Source organism: Gasterosteus aculeatus, chromosome 12 (assembly GCF_964276395.1).
Source record: "Gasterosteus aculeatus chromosome 12, fGasAcu3.hap1.1, whole genome shotgun sequence".
In the NCBI taxonomy this organism is placed as follows: Eukaryota; Metazoa; Chordata; class Actinopteri; order Perciformes; family Gasterosteidae; genus Gasterosteus; species Gasterosteus aculeatus.
This window is the reverse complement of record NC_135700.1, coordinates 12,640,260-12,652,395: the sequence shown is the minus strand read 5'-3', so window position 1 is coordinate 12,652,395 and position 12,136 is coordinate 12,640,260. Positions and strand designations below refer to the sequence as shown.

Below are 12,136 nucleotides of genomic sequence, written 5' to 3'. Positions count from 1 at the left end.
GATTAGCTAGGAGGTATAATTGTATACATATGTACAAAAAAAGAACCCGAAAAGGATGCAATCGAGCTGCATTGGATTTACCATTGACCCTACTTCATTCACTATGGATGTGTCGTCTTTACTTCTACAAAGATGGTAGGCTACTGGTCGGGGTTCCTTTTGGGTGTTGTCTGAATGATGAACTGAACTACTGAGAAAACCTAAGCACAGTGCTGCACCGCAGCAGAAGTGGCGCCTTGCTTTATCTGCTCATTGTACCCGTGCCCTCCTTCCAAGAGGAGCAGGTTTTCCTTCTGGCCCCATTTTGGTTTTGCTTTCTGCCCTCTTTCACCATTTGATCTGTTAAACTCATTTCAGCCTTCAAATTTATTCTTGAAATGATGCCCTGTGGTCTTGGCATGTTGGCTGTCACGGTTGCCTGGTTACCTTTCTTTCTTTCTTTTTTTTTTTTTTTTTTGGCTGGCATTTACCACCTTTCCCCAAAAGCATTGTGTCTCAAGCAAGCACAGATTTTCACCTTGCCGTTAGGGTCAGTAGGTCTGAATTGAAATAGTTTTGTTTAGAGCTGGTAGGCTGTCTTTACTTTTTGTCCCTTATCATTGACTTTATTTGCCTCTGCATGGCACAGCTTCTCTTTGTAGTCACTGATACAAAAGAAGGGGCTGTAACAAATCACGACAAACAGATCCGTACCCTTATTGTTTAAAATTCTACTTAACATGGCATGATACGGTGAAGGAAGGCATTCTTTTCTGTTTTCTCATCATGGATTGCTGCTTCACTGCCCCAAAACACACCTGGGACCAGCCTGTGATACCTGATAATGACCACTAGAGGGAGCTGTGCAAAATGGAAGGCTGACGGGAAACAAGTTGCATTCATCAATTCCTGTTTCTTTTGTCTTATTCAAACTGTATGTACCTTTATTAGATGTGATCAGTTCTTTCCACGAATCGCAAATTCATGCTGTTCTAAATGTTGGAAATGAAGCCAACATCAGCGCTTTGGACATTGTAACTTAAAGGAAGAAGGGAAGTGTGTGTGTGTGTGTGTGTGTGTGTGTGTGTGTGTGTGTGTGTGTGTGTGTGTGTGTGTGTGTGTGTGTGTGTGTGTGTGTGTGTGTGTGTGTGTGTGTGTGTGTGTGTGTGTGTGTGTGTGTGTGTGTGTGTGTGTGTGTGTGTGTGTGTGTGTGTGTGTGTGTGTGTGTGTGTGTGTGAGTGAGTGAGTGAGTGAGTGAGTGAGTGAGTGAGTGAGTGAGTGAGTGAGTGAGTGAGTGAGTGAGTGAGTGAGTGAGTGAGAGAGAGAGACGGAAAGAAAAAAAACATGCTTGGAAGAGCGTGATGGCGTGCAACATGTCTTATCTAGGCTGGACATAATTCGGGCTGTAAAGTAATTTCTCAGCTTCTGAGCTGCATGTGAAAACCAGTGTAAATAGGTTTATTTCTACTATTGACCTGATACTCCTTTTTGAAATGCAAGAAGAAGTTCAATCAAAATCTGTCACACCACTGTCATGGGTCAGTACTAATGTGTACCTTTTTAGGAAGTTGTTCAGATAGTGCTCACAATAGTTTTTTTTTCGAGTGATGAAAGTGCACATCCATCATTTGGATTAATTAGATTTGCATAATTGATTTTTTTTTATTTTATTTGATTTAATTTGTCTAGCTGAATTCAGTGTGTGCAAGGGCTTGGAAGAGCATCTGAATTGCCACCCATGTTCATGTTCCCTGTTGGATCTAAAATATATCCATTGTATTTTTGAAATCTGTTTGTAACCCCAAGGCCTCTCCTGACTCCTGAACCACAGTCGGATTGGTTGGGGGAGGGTGGCGGCACGAGGCTCACCTTTTCCGGTCAAGTTTACCATGTTGAACTGAATTTCAGTTCCTCAAGGTGAACGTGAATGTCAGACTGAAGGGATGAAATGATGATTAAAGATGAGAAGTTTTAAACTATTAAATGGGATATTTTCAATTTATGCTGTGTATATTCTTGTCTTTGGGTTGGAGAAAATGATCAAGCAAATAAAAAGTCAAATAAAAATCTAGTTTGTTTTCTTGTTTTGGGGATGTGGTGGAACAGTTGTCACAGGTCACCATTACAAATGTTTTAGGGATTATTATAAATATACATAAAAATAAAAGATATGAGCACATATGTAGCTGCTTTTATAAAACATCCTAATATTACGTCCTTAAATGTTTACATAAAATGGAATATGGAATGCATGTTTTCTCAGGTTAATTGAAGTGATTCGGGCTCTTCTCATAATTGCCACTAAGCGTAGCGGGATGCAATCATTTTAAAGGATATAAAAGTTTATAAAACTGTTTAAATTCTGTTCTGTTAGCTCTGTATTTACGAGGCACCCGTTGTTAAGGAGTTGAAATATTTAACTGGTGACTTTATATGACCATTTAAATAATTGTATTTATCCCTGATGCGCCACAGCTATTTAACAGAACATAAGGTAAACTATCAATGCACCTGATGAATAGAACTAAAAATACATAAACCACAACGTCAGCTCTTAACTAAGATGAGATAAAACGCCACCGAAAGGGATCCTAATGATGATACAACATGTGAATAATCGATCTTAAGGAAGTTGTAACTGAATAGCCTTGTACGTTTTAATCAAATATAAATATAATCCACATAACCCAATAGGTTAGCGAGTAACCCAAAACACGCCCTCCAAGGGCACATCGTGATTTATCATTCCTCCTCCATCAAAAGTGGTCTTCGCCTTGTGCTTAACGTGATCCGCCTCTCGCGTCACACGTGAGCCGGGGCCGATGCATAATAAATACCCTAAACCCGCCCCTTTCATGTTTATTGATCGCCTCTCCGGCGGGCCCATCTGACAGCAACTCTCACACCCCGTGTGGACATGGCGTCGCTGCGCCGACGCGCGATGCGTCCGCGCCTCTCTGTGGGAATTCGCCAGGCGCGCGCCGGGACGGCCCTCCTTGGTTCCCGTCGCTGGTAACGGCGATCATTCATGGCGATGGAGGACGAGGACAACAACGCAGCGGCCAGCGCCAAACAGAAAGGAGGTGATGTCGGAGATGACGGGGCTTGCATCGACAGGCAGCCGGACGCGGTGGCGCACCGAGCGGGGCTCAATCCGACCGCGGGACGCGGCAGCCGCAGTGGTCCCGGATCTCACGCTGCGACGGGGATCCGCGTGCTAAAGGCGAGTCATAGCCAGCGGAGGTATTTTTGTTTTCATGCAGGAGGTGATTTCAAAACAGCGACTGGAGCAAATGTGCGTCTGTGCGTTGTGCTACATGGCGAATGTTTTTTTAAAATTTTTTATTTCTTGCAGTTCGTGATTCAAACAGGGCAAAGTGCATGAGAACGCATCCGTTGTGATATTCTGTAATGGCTGTGATACCCAGTGATTGGCATTATCTAGTTGGTGATTGATCTGTGCATGAATGCCACTCAGTGAGGAATGCACCACAACCAACTAATACACCCGCACGCTGTTTGAGCGCCTGCAGGAAGGCCCGCTGCTCAACGCTTCTTCTGTGACATTTTAGGCATGACACACGCTGTGTAACGACATCTACCTCCCTCACGTCGATGCTCACAAAGCAACGACAAGCGTACGCATAAGCTGTGCTATGCAATGAATGTGCAGGCATTACACATCAGTTGTGTTGGTAAAAAGTAAGAAGTTTACTGGTAATGCATGATCCTATTCGGTGCAGCGTTGCTTCACAGTGACACTTGCTCACCTGGGAGCTGCTCGGTAATGTAGTTAACTGAGTTGATCATTGAGGTTTTCCACTGCTTCACTCAGACGCACCCAGAAGCTGATGAGGAAAGAGTATCACAGCCTCCTCTTACGCTGTGGTCACAGGTTCTTTCAACAGGTGTGGAATTGAAACCAGCTGCTATTACCATTCAGATCATTTCCTCTGTAACTTATGGGATCATACCAGTCTTATTCAAGGAGTGAAAGTCTTACGTTTCTAATGTATTGGCCTTTTAGAAGGTATTTTACAACGTTGTTATTATTAAAAAAAACATCCATGGATCGATTGGTCACTATCAGGAAAGTGGCAAAACATTTTTTTTTAAATTTCTAACTGAATACATTTTCTATTCAACACCAAATTTCAGAAAAGATTTCAAGGTATTGATCAATTAGTTTAAAGATAAATAATATTGTTATTAATAATCATAAATCAATCTAACGCTATTTTAAAAGGCTCTCCTGCTTTTACAGTCAAGATGTCACTACAGCTACAAACCTTACAGCATCTTCTGAGTAGAAAAAACTCTGTTGACCCGTCTGAATTTGTATTGTTGTCATAGTTTGGTGAAATAAGTCAGAGCTTTCAAGTGTTGATCTGGTTGACAAATGAAAACTGTATGCAATGATTTGTTGCATCATTATGTATGTGTGTGTGCGTTTTGGAGGGTGGATCAACTTTGAAACTCTCCTTCTTGGTCTCAGCTATCCAGTAAAGTATCAAGCTGCCTCCCCCACAACTGGCGGTACAGCAGACCTTTTTTTTTTCTCCATGACTGATGTTTGGATATTTTCCATAGACACACTATGATTGATCTTAAGGTGCACCTCCTCTACGCAGCAGCAGCTTGCAGAACATCACAGCTGTATGAGGCGACCTTTTCAAACGATATTGAGGACGTCCGTGAGTCCCCAGACTGGATACTTTCGAGTCAAACTGTGTCCTTGACAAACTGTGTAATGCGTGTGAGTTAGCGGGTCTCTGTTTGTGTGTATTTGCAGAGTATGAATGTTGACATCTTGATATGGTGTATTCCTTCGTTGTGCCTGCGAACGGGGGTCTTTTAAGAGCAGTTGATGTTGCAGCCGTTTTAGCAAACAAACACAGCATCAGGCTGATGCACATCCGGCTGACATCATCAGTGATTAGGGCAAGAACGGACAACAACACCGTATTCTGGTTCCTGATACCACTGCAGTCTAAGAGTCCATCCTCGGCCAGAAAGGTAATTGAATGAACAGAATGATGCTGCTCAGCAGATGCAGACTTGAGTCGACAAAGGAAAACAATTGCAAGTGTGTTCGCTGGAATTACTTGCTGCGTACTTGATGGTGCCAGAATATTGATTACAGAGCATTGATTGCAGTGTGGGAGGAAGGGGTTGCGCGTTCACCACCACGAATAAAACCGCACCGCTCTCCAGCAGTGTCACCTTCAATTCCTCGGCACAGTTCTCATTTCGGTTGTGTGCAGATCGAGCGGTGCGCAGCAACGTCCCCGTGTCTCTCGGAGCATCGTACCCAATATCAGGAAACGTGGTTGCAGTTCACTGAACTCCGTTAAACCTAATTGAAGAAACATTGATGACCTTTTCATTAACCAATAAAATATAATTTAAAAATGGTGTAAAGAATTGGGACATCATCTGTATTGTCTCTGAGGATGCAGTTGAGGCTCTGACTCAACAACAGTTGAGAAATCCTTAATTGATCTGATCAACTTGTGCTAAAATGACTCCCTTCACGTCTACAGCGTAACATGAAGAGGAACGGGAGTCGTGGCTGCGTGACGAGAAAAAACAGATTTGGATCAAGAGAGCGGGACTGGCTAAAGGGGGACACCCAGCGGGGCTGTGTGTGTCTGTATGGGGGGACAGTGGACCCCCAGCCACCTGCATCTGGTCCACAAGCCTCCTCCACCCCCCAAACAGACCTGCAGTTGGTGCTCTGCTCCACCACCACCACAGTGGAGGAACTGTGCGCTCAGAGGGACGGACATGGACTCTATGTTCAGCTGCACGGAGACCTGGTCAGGTAAAATACACACACAAGTCTCCAAAGTGAAGTGGTACTTAGTCATTTCAGCCATTTTGCAAATGTATCCTAAAAGGTAGTCAGAGGCCAACTGTAGTTTGAATGCTTTTGCCCTCCCTGGTCATGAGTCCTGGCAGGACCACGCGTCCACCATCTGCAGTCCTTCATCCGTGTCTTCCTTGGATCTAGTCGATATGCTGCTGCTGGGTACTTTGAAGCATGTGACTGCTCACAGCTTAATGCAGCATCAGGTTCCAGGGCGGAGAAAAGAAATACAAACTGACTTAAAGCTTAGAAAGATCATTTGTGTTGCAGTTACACAACCATATAGTGCCAGTGAAAACCCGATGTTGTACAGCTGGTCTACACAGCTGCTTAAGTTAAAATGGAATCTCTCGCATCAGATGCACAAATAAAAAGCGTAAATGGCTATGATGAAAAATAGCAATCACAAGCACTGTACATTTCATATGTGTTTTTCCTATTTATATCATATTGAAAAAAACGCGATGTCCTGCCCGTGGAAACCGACCTTAATTAAGCTCGACTTAAAGTCTGTAAACAGCAGCACTGAGGACGTGCAGCAGTTCCTACATACTCCCACAGCCCCTCGCTCAGGAGACCCTCAGGGGACATGACGGCACGCCTCTTTCAGCTACACAAGACGTATGAAGACGTAAATAGCCAACGACCGTTTGATTATGTGTTAAAGGATAGAAAGCTGGTTCACTGATCTGTGACCAGGGAGGAATTTGGTTTTCTGGGAAAACCTATGTGGAGATGTTAGAAAGTGTAAAACAATAAATAGTTTGGCTATATAGCTCAGAGCACAATGGTCTGTGGTGTATTCAATGTTGTGACAAATCCAAACAAGTCCAGTAGTTATTATTACTGAGATTTATAATAGATGTACAAAAGAACATCTAAGACCTATAACGCTGTTCATAGCACTGATACAATCGTTGTTGTAATGTGCGGCTTACAGGAATGGTCTGTTTTTTTTCCTGCTTAGGGAACATTGTATTTTGAGAGGGACAAACTCCCTTTTTGGAAAAAATGTACTGACGATAGAGTTGATTAGGAACATTCGTCCCTCTGAGCCGCTGGCGGTCAGGGTCACACTGAGCAAGGTGAGCAGAGCAGCCCAGTGTTATTTTTCGCAGCAACAGGCGGATCCTTTGGGATCCGTAAGTGCTCCCATGACAGATGATATATGTAATCCTTCCGACGTGTTGTGGGTATGCCCGGAGTTTCCTTCCAGGTTGTCATGCCGGGAACACTTCCAGAGGGAGGCTCCCGTGCGTATCATCAGAATTCTCTTTATCAGTTAGCGGCTTGATACCCCAAAACAATGAGCTCTTCACTCTAAAATGTCAAGTGAGGCCAGCCGCCCTGCAGAGAAATCACTCATTTCATCTCGTAATCACCGCCGTTATGAACGTGTTCAATAGAAAACGGCTGATGGAGGATGTTTTGGTTGTATATGAAAACGGCCATTAAGAAACTCATGTCTACCCATGAAAATTGTGTTTTTGATCGTTGACTTTTGAGCTTTGCGCCATCATGGTCTGATTCATTGACATGCAGCTGTCAATGTGGTAAAAGGACGACAGCGAGTTAAAAGGTTTACACAGTTGGAAACTTCTTTTGTAAACAACAAGCCCATTCTTTCCACACTAGGTCTGTATGGTAAGAAGAAACCTTGCTAAATGATCTATGATCGCTGAGGCATCACATCTCATGCCAGCAAATTAGATGTAAAACACACCCCGAGGAAATTCACACATCCTGCACACCCATTCCCAAATAGTTGGACTGATTAGACCTCCATTCAGATAGATGTTTAGTGGAGCCGTGCTGGGAATTATTACCACAAACTGAAAGTGAAAGAATATGTCAATCAACCACTGTCGGTTCACGCAAACACATTCTATCTTATCAAAAAACAATCTGCTGTTTTTCAAGGAGAATATCTGATCCACCTTAACTTTAACCTTAACCCCTCAGTGGCGGCCGTTGTCATACCAGCTGTCTATTTTCCTTTTCCCCTGTAGGCGGCTGGACCCCACCGAGCGCCCGCTCCAGATGCTGTACGACTACCTGGCGGCTATGGGCTACGCAGAGCCTGTGCGAGTGCAGCAAGAAGCCGCCAACTCAGACCTCAGCTGTTTGATCCGTTTCTACAGTGGTGAGAAGCCGACTGACCCACGGGGGCCGTCCTCCCCAATCTCCCCCCATAATCTGCTGCTGCTCAGCAGCAGGGAAACTTACCACAGGGACTAAAAACACGCTGCAGCCGGTCAAACATTTAGTTCATCCTGTCCGCTTTTTATCATTTTATTTGACGGTGTGGGTGCATGAGTGTGCGTGCGTGTGCTTTCAGCAAGGACAAAGTGAAGCCAGTTGTTATTTGGGGCCTCCTTGAGAGTGATGTCTTTCTGAAGCCGGGATGACACGAACCCTCACCAATCATGGCCTCGTGATAAGCGGCCGACCATCCTTCATCCCGCGGTGATTGTCCATCCCCACGTGGGCTGCCTTTCACCTGACGGCTGTCGGCGCGCTCCCATGACCCCAGGAGCACGGTGACTCGGGGTCCTCGTGTCAGGGTGAAATATGAATGCAGCGGCAGAAAGGATGCGACTCTTTGGGTCTCAATACGGCTCACATAAAGCCGCAGACTGCGTCGGTCTAATGATACGTTTCAGTAATTACGGGATTTACCATCGAGGGCGAATGGGTTTGAACGTTCCGTGATCTGTTTTCTCCGCTTGATCAACCGACTGCTGTTTTATGTCGAGTCAGCGGAACTCCTTATGTTTGGGGTTTGAACCGGCTCACACGCCGCTGTGCCAGAGGAGCGGCGAGCAAAACCACAGCGTCTAAAGCGCTCACATGTGAATCCTCCCACATAAAGGACACAACCCGAACCCTGCACTGACATTTAGAGCTGCCACGCTGAACGAGAATACAAGCGAAACACAAATCTCTACCGCTTTCTATTCAAATTCTCTGGTTGGCCGATTCATGAGGAGAATTTAAAAACCTGACTCTAAAGATATGGCGAATATTTTAGGGGGTTGCATGCAAACTCCACACAGAAAGGCCCCATTATCTATTTAAATTGAATTCTGAGGGTTCTGAGACATTTTTGATACACAGTCTGAAAGTGGGACATTTGAATCCTGAACTTCTTTGTAGTTTGTGGCCTGTTTCTTCTCCCCCTTCCCCTGGGCTCCATTTCTACACTCACGCATTCCAAATCAAGAGCCCGCAGAGGCTGATTTTTTGCTTTTAACAAAACAAGACCTAATAAGTCTAACGTGAGGTCAAAGACTGTGCCGAGGCTCCGTTCAACACAGAGGTAAAAACACAAGACTTCCCACCCCCTTCATCTTAACAAGAATTTTACCACCAGTATTGAGTTCAGCTGGGATCTGTAAAATGAATACAACGTTCTCTTTGTTCTACGGCCTGGTTAGTAGAACTGAGGTGTGTTTATTTGTCTCATTGGGACCTCAGTCTTCGTCTTAGTCCCTATTTGTCTATTTGAAGTGTTGCTGCTTTTTGCCCCCCTTTGCCAACATGAGAACTGGTCGGATTCTGGCTGCCATCGGTAGTCAGGCCACATTGGTCAGAGTCTGGCCAGGCCCCTCGGAGACTTCCTGCCTCCTTTTGTTGACTCATGGGAAAAAGAGGACCAGAGACCAAGCACGCGCGGTACTTTGGCTCTCTCGACGCACTGCCGAGGCTGAGGGCACAACTTCATTTTGGTCATTTTCTGCTCTTGGAACCGGCGAAGGTGGTGAGAAGTAACTGCAGGATGTTGTGGTTGTGCTGAATTGACTCAGTGTGTTTCCCCCACCCTCCCCATGCTGGTGTTCAGGAGCTTTCCAGTCACACAGCTTCCCCAGTAGATTTCAGTTTCTGGCTGGCGGCACAAGTTTACCCCGGTGTCTCATTGCCACCCACAGTGGTATTGTAGGTGGTGCTGTGATGCATTGTTGAAACACACAACAACTGCCTTGTGCTGAGATCACTCTCCCAGGTGATTGCTTGTCTCTGGGCTGTTGGGTGTCAGGGGTAATGATCTGACTAAGCAGATGAAGGAAGCCGTGGTCCATCATTGAAGACTACAAAGCTAACCGGTGTGGTGCACTTAACACCCTTTGAGGGTCGACGCTCCTGGTTTCCAGCCTGAAAGCAGCTTCATAGATCAGCTCGTCCTTGCGTCCTGCGCATTTGTCTGTTTTATGGCCTTATTTTATCTCAAGTGTTCAAAGTGCAGTGCAGCAAGTCACTTATCAAACTTCACGGTCCTTTTTTATTTGTTCAAGAAGCTAACAGACGCACACACCCCGGCTTGTGGTGCACAGATGTGATGAAAACAAACAGGGGCCGGGGAGTAAATATTTCTAAATGCTGACTTAATGAAAAAAGGCTCATTGTGAAAACAATTGCAGAGACCTGAGGGCCAGCGGTGGTCTTTGTCGGCCCATGCAGCTGCAGGACAGAGTAGGCCTGCTGTAAGCTCCCCTGATGCCTGATCCACCTCTGCCTCTGTGATCTTTGGCTCCCATCTTTCAGATGAGAGACCTGAGGCTGCTGTACAACCAGAGCAAAAGCATATTATTAGCACTTATTGATTTTGCTGGTGCGGATTTACAAATGAAAATTGTGCCTAAATGAAGAATGTGGATATCGTAAACTGTGATGACATGGACTCTCTGAGGTCCATTGGTTTAATCACTCAGTCGTGAAAATCCTGTCCTGCAGGAACAGGGAAGCTATAATCCTAATGGATAACCAACCAATGTTGCCTCTTCATTTTGTGGTATGAAGGCAGACATACCGGTAATTGGTTCACAGGGCCAGAAAGTGGAGAAGCAGCAGATATTTAAGAGGAAAATGAAACTCTGTTGAGATCTGGGTTCCCGCAGATTTGCCCCGAGCAACAGACCTCTGCGAAGCTCTCTGCTGTTTCCCGACAGCTCCTCGTAACATGCTGTTCCTGAGATGCAGCGCAGTTTCTCTCCCAAGGATTTCCTCTTTATCATTTTAAACTGGCAGACTGTCTCCCATCCAAGACTCCATGGTTAGTTTTCAAATCGCTCATACCAGCTAAATAGAAATGTCCACTAACAAAGATCTGTTTTAACAGACCGTTCAGAAGCAGCGTTCAGCCGCTCATCTCCCATCCGTGTTGTTCACAGTGCTGGGACGTTTAAATAAGATGTTTTTCTTGAGGTGGACACGCACAGACCACCTAAAGCTGGCATCTGGGTGGTGGGTTGTAATAGAAATTGCTGCCAAGAGGAGCTTGCTGTTCTGAGTCAAATCAGGCGCTGTTTCCGCCTCCGCTGACCCCCTGCTGAATGTTAACGTAATCTATGCAATCTTGAGCAACACAAAAAACATGTGGGATACAGAGAGTATTGTGTTCAACCGAGTGGCCTGATGTCATGTGATTAAAACCGTTCAGTCATGAGAATTGGCACAATGATGTTTGTGATTGACATTAAAATAGAAACAATGGACACTTGACCTGTTTAGAGGCTAAATTAATATTCCCTTACCCTCCTTCAATAATGTATCATTTTAAATGCAAAGACAGTTTAAAAGAGAGTGAATACTTTGATTGAAGTCAGTGTGGGGCCAACATTTACTTTAATACCGACATACATTATGTATGCTGCAATCAGCTAATCAACAGTTTTTTACATTGCTACTCTTTTAGAAACTTCTGAAAACATTTTCTAAGATGAACTAGATAAATATTCATTCAAATCATTTCTGACATGAAAAACTACTTTCTTTCTTGGATCAAGTTATTCATAATATTTTTTCAAATCCTTAATGCATGTAATATTATTAGTATAGCAGTTCATAGTTCTACCAACAGATCGGAAAACCTGGTTAGCCCAGTTTGATTCTTTTGCAAGGAGCTGTTTTGACAAATTGCCTCAGTTTGACATATTCCTTTCTAACCCAGTATAGTTCCTAGGAAACGTTGATGACGAGTGTAGTGGAGGCAGCGTCTCCGCGGCGTCTCCACAGCTTTACCAACTCGGATTGGACTTTGATTTAGTGAACAACCTGTTTCCCTAGCAACGAACAGCCCCACAGATATCAGGATAGCGTGTGTGTTTGTTTCAAAAGACGGCTCTTTACCAAAGGACTTAATATAGGCCAATGACTTTCAGATGGGTGGTTGTATTGATATCCAAGTTTTAAAGTCGCCTTGTTCATGCTGTATGCTCATACCCTAAAATTGAAGTGAGCATCTTTTATATGTATATTATGTGAGTATTTCTCACTCTTTGCATTCACAGA

The 12,136-nt window shown here is 44.5% G+C and overlaps 1 protein-coding gene across 1 annotated transcript in view; it reads left to right on the top strand.

Annotated features, from left to right (window-relative positions):
* Positions 1 to 2,840: 2,840 nt before the first annotated feature.
* The window catches only part of phlpp2 (PH domain and leucine rich repeat protein phosphatase 2), a 28,636-nt gene continuing 19,340 nt past the window's right edge, over positions 2,841 to 12,136 (top strand). Inside the window, exons 1-3 of the mRNA XM_040196066.2 lie at positions 2,841 to 3,202; positions 5,523 to 5,803; positions 7,858 to 7,991. Of these exons, the coding sequence (XP_040052000.2) occupies positions 3,008 to 3,202; positions 5,523 to 5,803; positions 7,858 to 7,991 (610 nt within the window). The 5' untranslated portion in view covers positions 2,841 to 3,007. The remainder of the gene's footprint in view (positions 3,203 to 5,522; positions 5,804 to 7,857; positions 7,992 to 12,136) is intronic.